The sequence below is a fragment of the Gekko japonicus genome, unplaced genomic scaffold (genome assembly GCF_001447785.1).
Source record: "Gekko japonicus isolate JY-2015 unplaced genomic scaffold, Gekko_japonicus_V1.1 scaffold336, whole genome shotgun sequence".
In the NCBI taxonomy this organism is placed as follows: Eukaryota; Metazoa; Chordata; class Lepidosauria; order Squamata; family Gekkonidae; genus Gekko; species Gekko japonicus.
This window is the reverse complement of record NW_015172014.1, coordinates 1205380-1216006: the sequence shown is the minus strand read 5'-3', so window position 1 is coordinate 1216006 and position 10627 is coordinate 1205380. Positions and strand designations below refer to the sequence as shown.

The 10627-nt window shown below is 53.3% G+C and overlaps 1 protein-coding gene across 1 annotated transcript in view; it reads right to left on the bottom strand.

Moving 5' to 3' along the window:
- LOC107118085 (phosphatidylinositol 4,5-bisphosphate 3-kinase catalytic subunit alpha isoform-like) overlaps nt 1-10627 on the bottom strand; it is a 31478-nt gene that overhangs the window by 9020 nt on the left and 11831 nt on the right. Inside the window, exons 10-19 of the mRNA XM_015420325.1 lie at nt 10123-10275; nt 8091-8225; nt 7874-7998; nt 6351-6432; nt 6062-6226; nt 5156-5259; nt 4464-4635; nt 4050-4156; nt 1896-2017; nt 1029-1107 (exon numbers count right to left, since the gene is read on the bottom strand). Coding sequence (XP_015275811.1) covers nt 1029-1107; nt 1896-2017; nt 4050-4156; nt 4464-4635; nt 5156-5259; nt 6062-6226; nt 6351-6432; nt 7874-7998; nt 8091-8225; nt 10123-10275 — 1244 coding nt within the window. The remainder of the gene's footprint in view (nt 1-1028; nt 1108-1895; nt 2018-4049; nt 4157-4463; nt 4636-5155; nt 5260-6061; nt 6227-6350; nt 6433-7873; nt 7999-8090; nt 8226-10122; nt 10276-10627) is intronic.

The following is a 10627-nucleotide window of genomic DNA, read 5'->3' as shown; positions in this document are numbered from 1 at the left end:
CAATTGCTGAAATCAGGTTCCACCTACGCAGCCGGCAAACTGAAGAAGTCGAAGGAAATGCAACTTCCAAGTATCTAGAACAGGCATCTTTGCAAAGGCTGTTTGGACAATATTATGACTATGTGGACTCCTCCTATCAAGTTACACTGACTACGTGGGCTTTATGTCTTATCTACAAAGGAGGAAATATTAGTATCTTATGCCTTATTATAGTGACAGTATGCACTCATGTTGTTGTTGTGACACCACCAACTTTACAATTGTTCAATATATTGTTTTGGCAATCTTTGATTGTGGTTTCTACTAGTGGGATTTGTATATTTGGGACGCTAGTCTTTTGCCCTTGTTTTTTTTGATTGGCCAGTGAGAAGGTGGCCCACATCGGCTGCAACACTGGTCCCCGGATAGTCAGAGAAAGGCCCCGAAGACCTCGGGCTTGCAGCAGCTGCACACAGGGTTGCCAACCTCCAGGTGGTGGCTGGGGATCTCCTGGGATGGATTACAACTGATCTCAAGGCAGCAGAGAAGCCCCCCCCCCGGGAGACAGCCGCTTGGGAAGGTGCCCTCTGGGGAATTCTACCCCACTGAAAGTCCCCCCCCCCCCGTTCCACTCTCAAAATCTCCTGGGATTTCCCAGGCTGCAACCGGCAACTTCACTGGACTCTTGAAGGCAGACCCAGAGCAAACTCCCAGGGAGGACAAGGGTGGAGGCCTGGTGGTGGTGGCTGAGGACCCCCCCCCCTTGATCAGAGGCCCTGCTGAGGTTGCTGGGGGCAGCCAGGCAAGACACCCGGAAAGAGCTGCCAGCCCTGCGAGGGGCAACACAGGCAGATGTGAAATCCTGACCCGCCCAACGATCCTGGAAGGTGCTCAGGCTTGGGCTCTGGAGAGCCTCCGGAAGGAGAGAGAGTGCCCTCTGCTCACAGAACAAACGGCCAAGCCGAGGAAGGGCTGGGAGGGGGCTGAGGAGTGGACACAGCTAGGGTCAGCCACAGGCCGCTTCACACACACACACCCAATCTCCTTACCGAAGGTCCAGCCCCTGGTTCTGCCACATGCTCTCCATGATCCGGATGATCTGCAGCGTGAGCATATCTTGCCGGAGGTCTGGGAGCGACGGAGAGGGGGACAGAGCAAAGACAAAAATAAGGACAATACTTGGGGGAGGGGGGAAAGGGTGGGCGTGGGGGGGGGAACCCAGTACAGAGCCCGTGTGAACGAATAATGGTCTCCCAGTCTGGGTTTGGCCCCTCGTCTCCCTCAGTGCATGACATTGTAGAATGGCCATTCGCATGGTTTAGGGAAAGTGTCAGGTAATCTATGGAGGCAGGATCCAGGGGCAGGGCAGGGGAAGAGCCATTCTCTCAAGACACTGGAGCTTAACTGTCGCAGGAAAGACTCCGGAGGAGCAAAATAAATCCTTTCTGGGACTGGCTGCCTCAAGAGCTGGTGACGACCAGCGATTCTGACAGTTGTGCAGAAGGTCCGAGTTCGTGGAGGAGGAGGGGTCTCAGCCAGAACAGATATCTGGATCGTCCATGACCAGAGGCAGGACGCGAACGAACATCCCTAGCTGGGGGGGCCACAAGTGAGGGGGAGGCTCTGGCCTCTGTGCGCCTGGTCACGGGCTTCCTTGAGGGCATCCGGCTGGCAACGGAAGGAAACAGGGTGCTGAACTAGGCAGGACTTTGGTCCGATCCAGCAGGGCTCTTCTTAAGTGTTACTGAGCTAGAGGACCGGATGCTGGGAAGGAATGTTCCTGCCCTACTCCACCGGGGGACGGAATGTTGAAAAGAGATGATTCCTGGAGCCTGCCCCAGCAAGCAGCCAGTCCCAGTTTCCTCCCAGCCTCCCCCAGCCTGGCCGCCTGGCCCACTCTGCCGTCCGGTGCCCACCGTCTCCGTTTTTGAAAATGATCTCGTGGTTTGTGAAGAGCAGCTCGGACATGATGTCGGGATTCTCCCAGTTCAGCCACAACGGCCTCTTGGCAGAAGACATGATCCGGCACTCGTCCAACCTGGTGCAAAAGGGAACACGCGGGTCACTTTCGGAGGCGGCGTCTTGCTGCTCCCTGCTGTGAGGCAACGCACCCCTGGCCTCCCTCTCAAGGGCTGATGTGGCTAGTCACAGGCCTGGTCCCTCTCGCAGGAGCTACTTAATTGGCCTCTGGGCCTCAACATCTTCAAGGCCGGAGAGGGAGGTGGCGTGACCGGCTTCTCATGAGAACCGGTGGCCTGTCGGAGGGAGGCAGGGAGGAGACCCAGAGGTAATGAGGTGATTTTCTCGAGACTTCTCCAAAGAACTTGTTCTGTTTGGTTGTCATCCTCACCTGATGATGCTGGGCCAAAAACTATACCTGAACTAAGACCCAAAAGAAGGGGACCAGAGGCCTCAGTTACGGCTTGCTTGCACTCAGGGGTCATTTCGTAGAAAAAGAGGTGCAGGAGCTCATTAGCATAACTTATTTGCATATGCCATACCCCCTGACATCACCGGAAGTGTGTCAGAAGGCAACACCCACCGCTCAGGCTCCACTGGACTGTTTTGGATTGCTAGCTATTGGGGAAGGGGGGGAGAAACGCACATCTGCCCTCACAGATACCTGAAGGTGGGCCGGGGGGGGGGGTTCTGCAACTTACCTGGCTGCTTCTTGCTCCTCGTGGCCTGACTGAGGGCTGCTGGGAGAGGGGGCGGGGCTTGTTCCATGTTCCCTCCCCCTGGGCTCCTTACTGCCGGAGCTCCGCTCCTGTGTGCTCCCGTAGGAAATGACCCCTGCTTGCACTGCAATTGCTAGCAGCATAAACAGCGCCTGAGCCTTGGCCTTTGGAATTTGAGGTTTGGGCCATCTAACGCAAGCCCCCCAAGAGGGTTAGACAGTTGAGCTAGTTTTTGTTTGTTTGTTTGTTTTCTTGCTGCATATTTTAGAGTATTGTGTTGGCTATAGAGTGAATTCTTATCCTGACAGAAACTGATCTGTCTGGGAAACTACATTCGTTGTTTATTGACTCTTGGTTTCCCATAATAGATTATCTAATGAAAAAAGATATACTTCCATAATTACATTTATTTTTAATGTTGGATTGAGATTAGATACTGTGGGAGTTTGTGTTTGGTAATTCTGCATGATTAATTTGCCTTTGTATAATTTATTTTAATAGTTTACGTTCGTTTATACCCTACTCTATGCTTATTATGATGAGTATTATTGCTGGCTTTGTAGACAATCACCTTTGTTGGTAATTTTGCAACTCTGATAGCTGAGTTTGATGGATCTTACTGTGCGGAAGGATAGGATAAATAGCTTTTAAAATTTGTTAATTGTACACTTATGTGGCAAGTGGAGCGATGGAGGTGGAGACAGAGGCGGAGCTACAGAAGGACGTGGTGACGTGACGCAAGCGCAGCGGAGCCGTACGGACGTTAGCTGGGCTGTAAGTCGATACGACCCACAGACGAGCGGAGCCCGCCGAAAGAAAGAAAGAAGAAGCCTCCGGACCGGACGACCACACCAGGAACCGAGCACTGACACCCGAAAGACCGCCCGGGAAGAACAACCAAGAAAAATAGCGAGCCCTGCCACCTGGGTGCCGGTAGGCAGCCCCAACCCCTGTAGACATGTGGCCTTAGCTAGGGATAAATTTGGAACTTGTAAGCCGCTCAGAGACCCTTCGGGGTTGGAGCGGGGTAGAAATCGAAGATATAAATAAATAAATAAATAAATAAATAAATACATACATACATACACTTACTGGAAGATAATACGGATACCTATGACCATATACCGTACAAATATCATGAATGTTTTAAAGTTTTAGAATTTTAAGGTTTTACTGTTTAAGCTCGACTTTTTTCTCAATAATATTTTTTTTTTAAAAAAATTATAAAACTTTTTTTAAAAAACAAAACACGGTCTGGTTACTTGTGTGCAACTCCCCTGGGGACCCACAGGGTTTAGGTTTGGACTCGTCCACCAGTCCCCCCTCCCGGGAACCCAGGCCAGTTTCTGTTAGGCTGACCTTCCTCTCGCCCTGGAGAAAACTGGGTCTCACCGGAGGTTGCCTAGCTGGTGTACGGGGTTGAGTGGACAGATAAAGCCCTGAAGCGCCTCCATATAATCCGGCCTCCTCATCTGCTCCACCAGAAACTTCATCTGCATCTTGGGAGGAGGGGGAGGGGACCAAAAGAGACAAGGAGGGAACAAGACAGTGTCTCTGAGCATATGCAAAGTGTTTTTCTAGTCAGTGTTTCATTAGCCACAGCCACTCACAGATGCCAGAGGGAGGGTTCCCCCTGCCCAGCGCTTCCCCGGCCTCTCCTCAATCCTCATGTTGATTCTGCCTCAGTTGGTTTAGGAAACAGAATGCAGGAGGGTCACTGTGGAATCCCTTTGGCTGCGCTCACCTGCCTTTCTGCAGGGGTAACAAGGGACAGAAGAGAAGGGAAGGAGGATCCAGGGCAAGTACCTTCTGCGTCTCGTCCTTCTTCTCTTGCTTCAGGATGTCGGTCAGGTTGATGAGTTTCTCCATGGCCTCCACCTGCCGGTTCAGGTGCTTCAGGTACATCCCGCAGCCACGGCAGAAGGCCTCCAGCATTAGCCCGAAGCGCTGAGAAACGGGCTTGCTGTGCATCTCCGACCTGCGGGAGGCAAGACAGGATCCGTCTCAGAGCTGGATCAGACCCCAGGCCCGCCCAGTCCAGAGCTGCCTCTAGGATACCCATAAGCAGGAAGACTCCAGCCGCATCCTCCCGCCCCCTGTGCCCCCCAGAGCAACTGATACTGCTCTCGCACTTTGTCTGAATATTGTTCCAGCACTGATTAGTTTATGGTCTTTGGTTGTTTTTATTATGGTTGTTAATTGGATTTATATATGCATTTTAGGTAAGCCGCCCTGAACCTGCCTCGGTGGGGAGGGCGGGGTATAAACTGAAGAAATAAATAAATAAATTTGGTTGCTGTTTTATGCACCTTTTTAAGTCCCACAAGACCCTTTTTCTTAGGCGGTATTGCAGGCTGCACTCCTATTCTTGGGCATGCCACCGATGGAAGGGCAGCCGACCAGGCCGTGTGGCGTCTGCTGACCTCATCCCCACGGACCTCGTCTATGGGCTTCCCTCCCTTGCCCCCAGTCCTTGCTTCCCCCTGGGCCACGCTTACTTGAGATGCCAGAAGTAGAAGTGTCCAATCCGCTGGTTTGTCAGGGCCTTCATGGTAAGGAACCGGGCCAGGGGGTTGTCCAAATACTGCTCGTACTTGAGAACCTTCGGAAAGGAGATGGGGGTAGTGAGGTTGGGGGGGGCTGGCCTCTAGCCAGAGGGTGCAACGCAGCCAGCGGCAAATGCCTTCAATCTAGACCCCTCCAGTTTCTTTCCCTGGCAGGGTGATCAGTTGAATAACAGGCAGAAATTCAACAGGCACAGCCTTCCCTATTACTGCCTCTCCACAGGGCATCATTTCTTTAGCATGTTATAAACCTGTAGTATCAGTCCCTGTCCCAGACTCCATCACGTACTTACGATCTCAGTGTCACGCATACACAAGAACACACGGGAAGTTGCCTCATACCAAATGAGGCCCTGGGCCCATCGAGGTCAGTCCTGTCTACTCAAAACTGGCAGCCGCTCTCTGGGGTCTCAGGCAGAGAAAGGTCTTTCCCATCACCTCCTGCCTGGTCCTTTTCAATTGGAGGTGCCGGGGATTGAACCTGGGGCCTTGTGCACGCCAGGCAGAGGCTCTTCCACTGAACCACGGCCCCTCTTTACAGCTCTCCAGGGTCTCAGGCCGAGGTCTTTCCCATCACCTCCTGCCTGGTCCTTTTCAACTGGAGGTGCTGGGGACTGAACCTGGGGCCTTGTGCACACCAGGCAGAGGCTCTCCCACTGAGCCACGGCCCCTCCTCTGACCCACCCCCAATGCCTACCAAACAGATGCTACTCAGATTGCTCCAGACTGGCCACCTGGCACTGTGCTGGGTCCCAGACGTGCAGCCACACGTCACCTGGATGTGACCCACCCCAAAGCCCAGCCACCAAGAGGGGCTCTGCCTCACCAGGCGCCTCTTACCTGCACGAGTTGGATGAGATACTGAGAGAGCTTGTCGTCTGTCAGGCCCTTCACGAGGCACTTCAGGGCGAACTCCCTCACCACCGGGTCCGGGAAATTGCAGTCCAGGAGTTCCATGGAGAGCTCTGGTTTGATGAGTGGCCACTCCCGGAGGAGGCAGTACATCTGCAGGGCGGGAAGGGAGGCAGGAGACGACTGATGGACACAAGTGGGGAAATGGCCACAGTCGGCCGCAAGGCTGAGGGGAGTGGCCTCCTGCCCTGCCACACACAGGACACGCTCACCTCACCTGAGCCACCTCGTCCCGTGAATTCCACTTGACAGACAGCAGTAGTTTGGGGAGGGTCTCCGGGATGTTGACACAGTAGTGCCTGGAAGGAAAAGAGCAGACTGCTAATACCCAGGCACACCCCCTCTCCCCCCGTCTGAGCCACGGAGTCCTGCCTCCCGGCCCATTCACTCCTGTCATCCATGCAGTGCGGTGGCGACAGTGGTGGACCACAAGGTGGAAGACCCGGGTTCATATCCCCACTCTGCCGTGGAAGCTTGCTGAACGTTCACGGGCCAGTCGTTTTCTCTCAGATGAACCAACTTCACACTTACTTATTTGTATTTATCTAAAACGTTTATTGGTCACCTGTCTTCCTGATAGCACGCAACAGTGTCCCCTCTAAGCTGAGTGAGTGCGAGCTGGCTCACAGTTTTTTAGCCTTTGGCGCACAAGTCTTTGTCTTGGCTCAGGAAGGATGTGGCTCCAGAGCAAACTGATTTAGGCAGTAGCCAAGTCGCTCACTCTCAACTTTAATGCCAGGAGCTCACAAAGTGGATTTTTTGCTCACAGAACTCCATAGCTTAGAGGGAGCATTGGTGGTGAGCAGTGTTCCCTCTCAGCTGAGTTAGTGTGAGTTAGCTCACCGTTTTTTAGCCTCTGGCTCACACATGTTTGTCTTCGCTCAGGAAGGAGGGCTCCAGGGCAAACTCATTTATGCAGCAGCCAAATCGCTTGCTCTCAACTTTAATGCCCAGGAGCTCACAAAATAGAATTTTTGCTCACAAGACTCCACAGCTCAGAGGGAGCATTGGCACTCAAGGCAGTTTACGAACACACAAAACACATATAATAAAATACGCAAAAACATAAAACCAACATTTAAAACCACCACCCAGGACTGCTACTGAACTTAACCTGAACGGCTACGGCCCTTATGTTATTGGTACTAAGAACAACTATGGATATTGGTTTAGCTATATTGGACCCCCATACAGCAATCGCCATCTGCACTTAATTGCACTTTGTATGTATATTGTTGTTATGTGAATTGTATAGTATTGCACTTATGCACGTGTTTTATTGACACAAGGTATAGATAGGGGCCACAAGGTATAGATAGGGGCTCTGGGGCAAGTGATGCTCTGTCTTCTTGGTGCTGGGGGGGATCAACAGTGGGAGGGCTTCTAGTGTCCTGGCCCCACTGGTGGACCTCCTGATGGCCCCTGGTATTTCTGGCCCCTGTGTGACACAGAGTGTTGGACTAGATGGGCCTTTGGCCTGATCCAACATTGGCGTCTCTTATGTTCTATGTTCTTATTGTATTTTAACCTGTTGTACGCTGCCTTGAGCCTGCCTGTGCAGGAAAGGCAGTACCCCTTCAAAGGGTACCCCTTCAAAGGGTTGCTGCGAAGATTGAAATGAACCGAGAACAATGCCTCTCGTGACGAGCAGCTTGGAAGACTGGTGGGATACTGATGTGCTCAAGTGACGAAGAGCTACTCCCCACCCAGAAGAGAACCCCGGACCTCCAGCCCACCCACCGGTGTCTCCACAGGAAGTCCTTCTCTTGCTCAGTGATCTCTGAAAGGGGGTCCCGGTTGCAAATGTTCCGGAGCTGCTCCAGCTCGCTTTCGTCAAGGGAGCTGTCCCGGGCCAGACGGTTACTCTGGGAGGAGGGAGAGAGAAGATTAGCCCCCCAGCCAGCCCACCTTCCCCTCGCCTCTCTTCCCTCTCCGGGCTCAGGGCTGGCCCCCTTACCAGCCCCACCATGCAGTAGTTGAGCCCCAGCTCCCGAGACATGGCCCAGTTGGCGTGCTCCTCTATTTCGGCGGCGTCAGCAAACTTGACCGTGTGGCTGTACCAGGTGAACTCCAGTTCCAGGCAAGGGGTCTCCTGTGGAGGGAAGAGTGGGGCAGCAAATCAAGAAGTTGCAAGTCCGGACTTTACAGGCATAGTGCTCCCCCCACCCCACCCAGCTGCTAATCTCGCTTGTTCTCGGATTGAATCTTCTCCTGCAATGACGGCCTCTGTGGCGTTTGTGGGCACCAGGTAAGCCCGCTTCCTTCTTCCTTGAAGCAGAGAGCCCACTCTGACCTTCCTCCACCCCGCTGAAGCAGGAGGTGCCTCACAGCAGGCCCAGAAACAGCCCCTCTGTGTCTGCAGGGAGCCCTCCCTTCACAACGAGCTGCCTCCATCACAGAGTTGGGAAACTCCTGGAGATTTTGGTGGCTCAGCCTGGGGAGGGCGGGGCTTGGGAAGGAGAGGGAGCTCAGGAGGATAGGATGCCATAGAGCCCACCCTCCAAGGCGGCCATTTTCTCCAGGGGAACCGATCTCTGTTGACCTGAGATCAGTTGTAATCCCAGGCCCCACCTGGAGGCTGGCAACCCTACCTAGAACCCACCCATGTTTGGTGAGAGGCTCCATCTGCCATGGCAGCCATTTTATGTTGTCGCTGTCCCCTGGCCCCTGTGGCAGCCATTTTGTCACGGTACCCACTCTTGGTTCTCCGAATTCCAAGGCTCAAGGAGGTTAGGGGTGACCCCCGCCGTCCGGGCTTTGGGCTCACATTTGAGGAGCGGTTTATTTATTTAAAACCTTCATTAGCCATGTCTTCTGCCTTATGGAGCTCAAGGCAGCTTACAGAAAATATATAAAATAAAATACTTAAAATAAGAGCACATAAAAATACTTAAAACCAAAGTTTAAAACCACAGTTTAGGACTGCTGGTCACTTGATCAAATGTAGTCTTCAGCTGCTCCTAACCATCCGGCGTGAGGGGGCCGGGAGCACCTTCCCTGGGGAAGTTGTTCCCTAACCATGGGGCTTGCACTGAAAAGGCCCTCTCTCACGTGCCCACCAGCAGTCCAATTTATGCCAGAAGACCCAGCAGGAGTTACAGGCTTCCCAGAATATGCAGACAAGTCAAGACTAGAGGACAGCGATTTCTGTCTTTCTACAGCAACCCTGCGGTGAGGTGTGGAAGCGACAGGCCATTCTGTGGTGGTGGGAACTGCATGGAGTTGGGGCCCACTGGAGAGAGAACCATGAGGAGGAGGAAAATGTTGGCTCCCAGCAAACACCAGAACTGGAACACTTTCCCTATGAAGAAAGGTTAAAGCGCTGGGGGCTCTTTAGCGTGGAGAAACGACGGCTGAGGGGTGACATGATCGAGGTTTATAACACTGTGCATGGGATAGAGCAGGTAGAGAAAGGAATACTTTTCTCCCTTTCTCACAATACAAGAACTCGTGGGCATGCCATGAAATTGCTGAGCAGTCGGGCTAGAATGGATAAAAGGAAGTACTTCTTCACCCATAGAGTGATTAACACCTGGAATTCACTGCCACAGGAGGTGGTGGCAGCTACAAGCATGGATGGCTTCAAGAGGAAATTAGATAAGCATATGGATCAGAAGTCCATCTTCTTGGTGCCTGGGGGGGGCAAACAGTGGGAGGGCTTCTAGTGTCCTGGCCCCACTGGTGGACCTCCTGATGGCACCTGGTATTTTTGGCCACTGTGTGACACAGAGTGTTGGACTGGAGGGGCCACTGGCCTGATCCAACATTGGCTTCTCTTATGTTCTTACGTTCTTATGTGCTCCTGGGGGTTCTGAGTTCAAGCCCCAGCTGGGCCAGGGACTCCCCTTTTTCCCCGGGCAAAGCATTCCCCATCCAGCCTCTGCCTTCCCCATCCACAAGGGAGGAATGACCAGCACCACACAACAAAGCTGGGGAAAGTGTTCTGCACACCAGAAGTGCTGTGCTGTGCAGCGGATGAGCAGCCTCACCTTATTAGGGTTGGAGCCCCCCACTCCGATGGGGTTAAGCAGGTCCTCCAGGCCATGGGGAACGGGCCACAGGTTGAGCGCCATCTTCCCAGCCACCAGGGTGTCTTTGTAATCAAAGAGGTTGACGTTGCCCCAGGCGAGGGGGCAGTGCTCCTGTCAAGTGGGGACACACAGGAAGCTGCCTTATACGGAACCAGACCCTTGGTCCATCAAGGTCAGTGTTATCTACCCTGGCAGTGACTCTCCAGGGTCTCAGCCAGGGAGAGGCCTTTCCTATCACCTACTGCCAGATCCGTTAACTGGAGATGCCGGGGATTGAACTTTCTGCAGGCAAAGCAGAGGCTCTTCCACTGAGCCACGGTCCCGCCACAGACCAGAGAAGCTGTGCGGAGCTGTGTGAGACTTGGCTCCCAAGCCACACTTTAAGAGGAGAGGGGCTGGAGCTTAAGCCCACGCAGAGGGACCCCAGCGCGGTCTACATGGCCTGGCCTCCTAATGCAGTGGC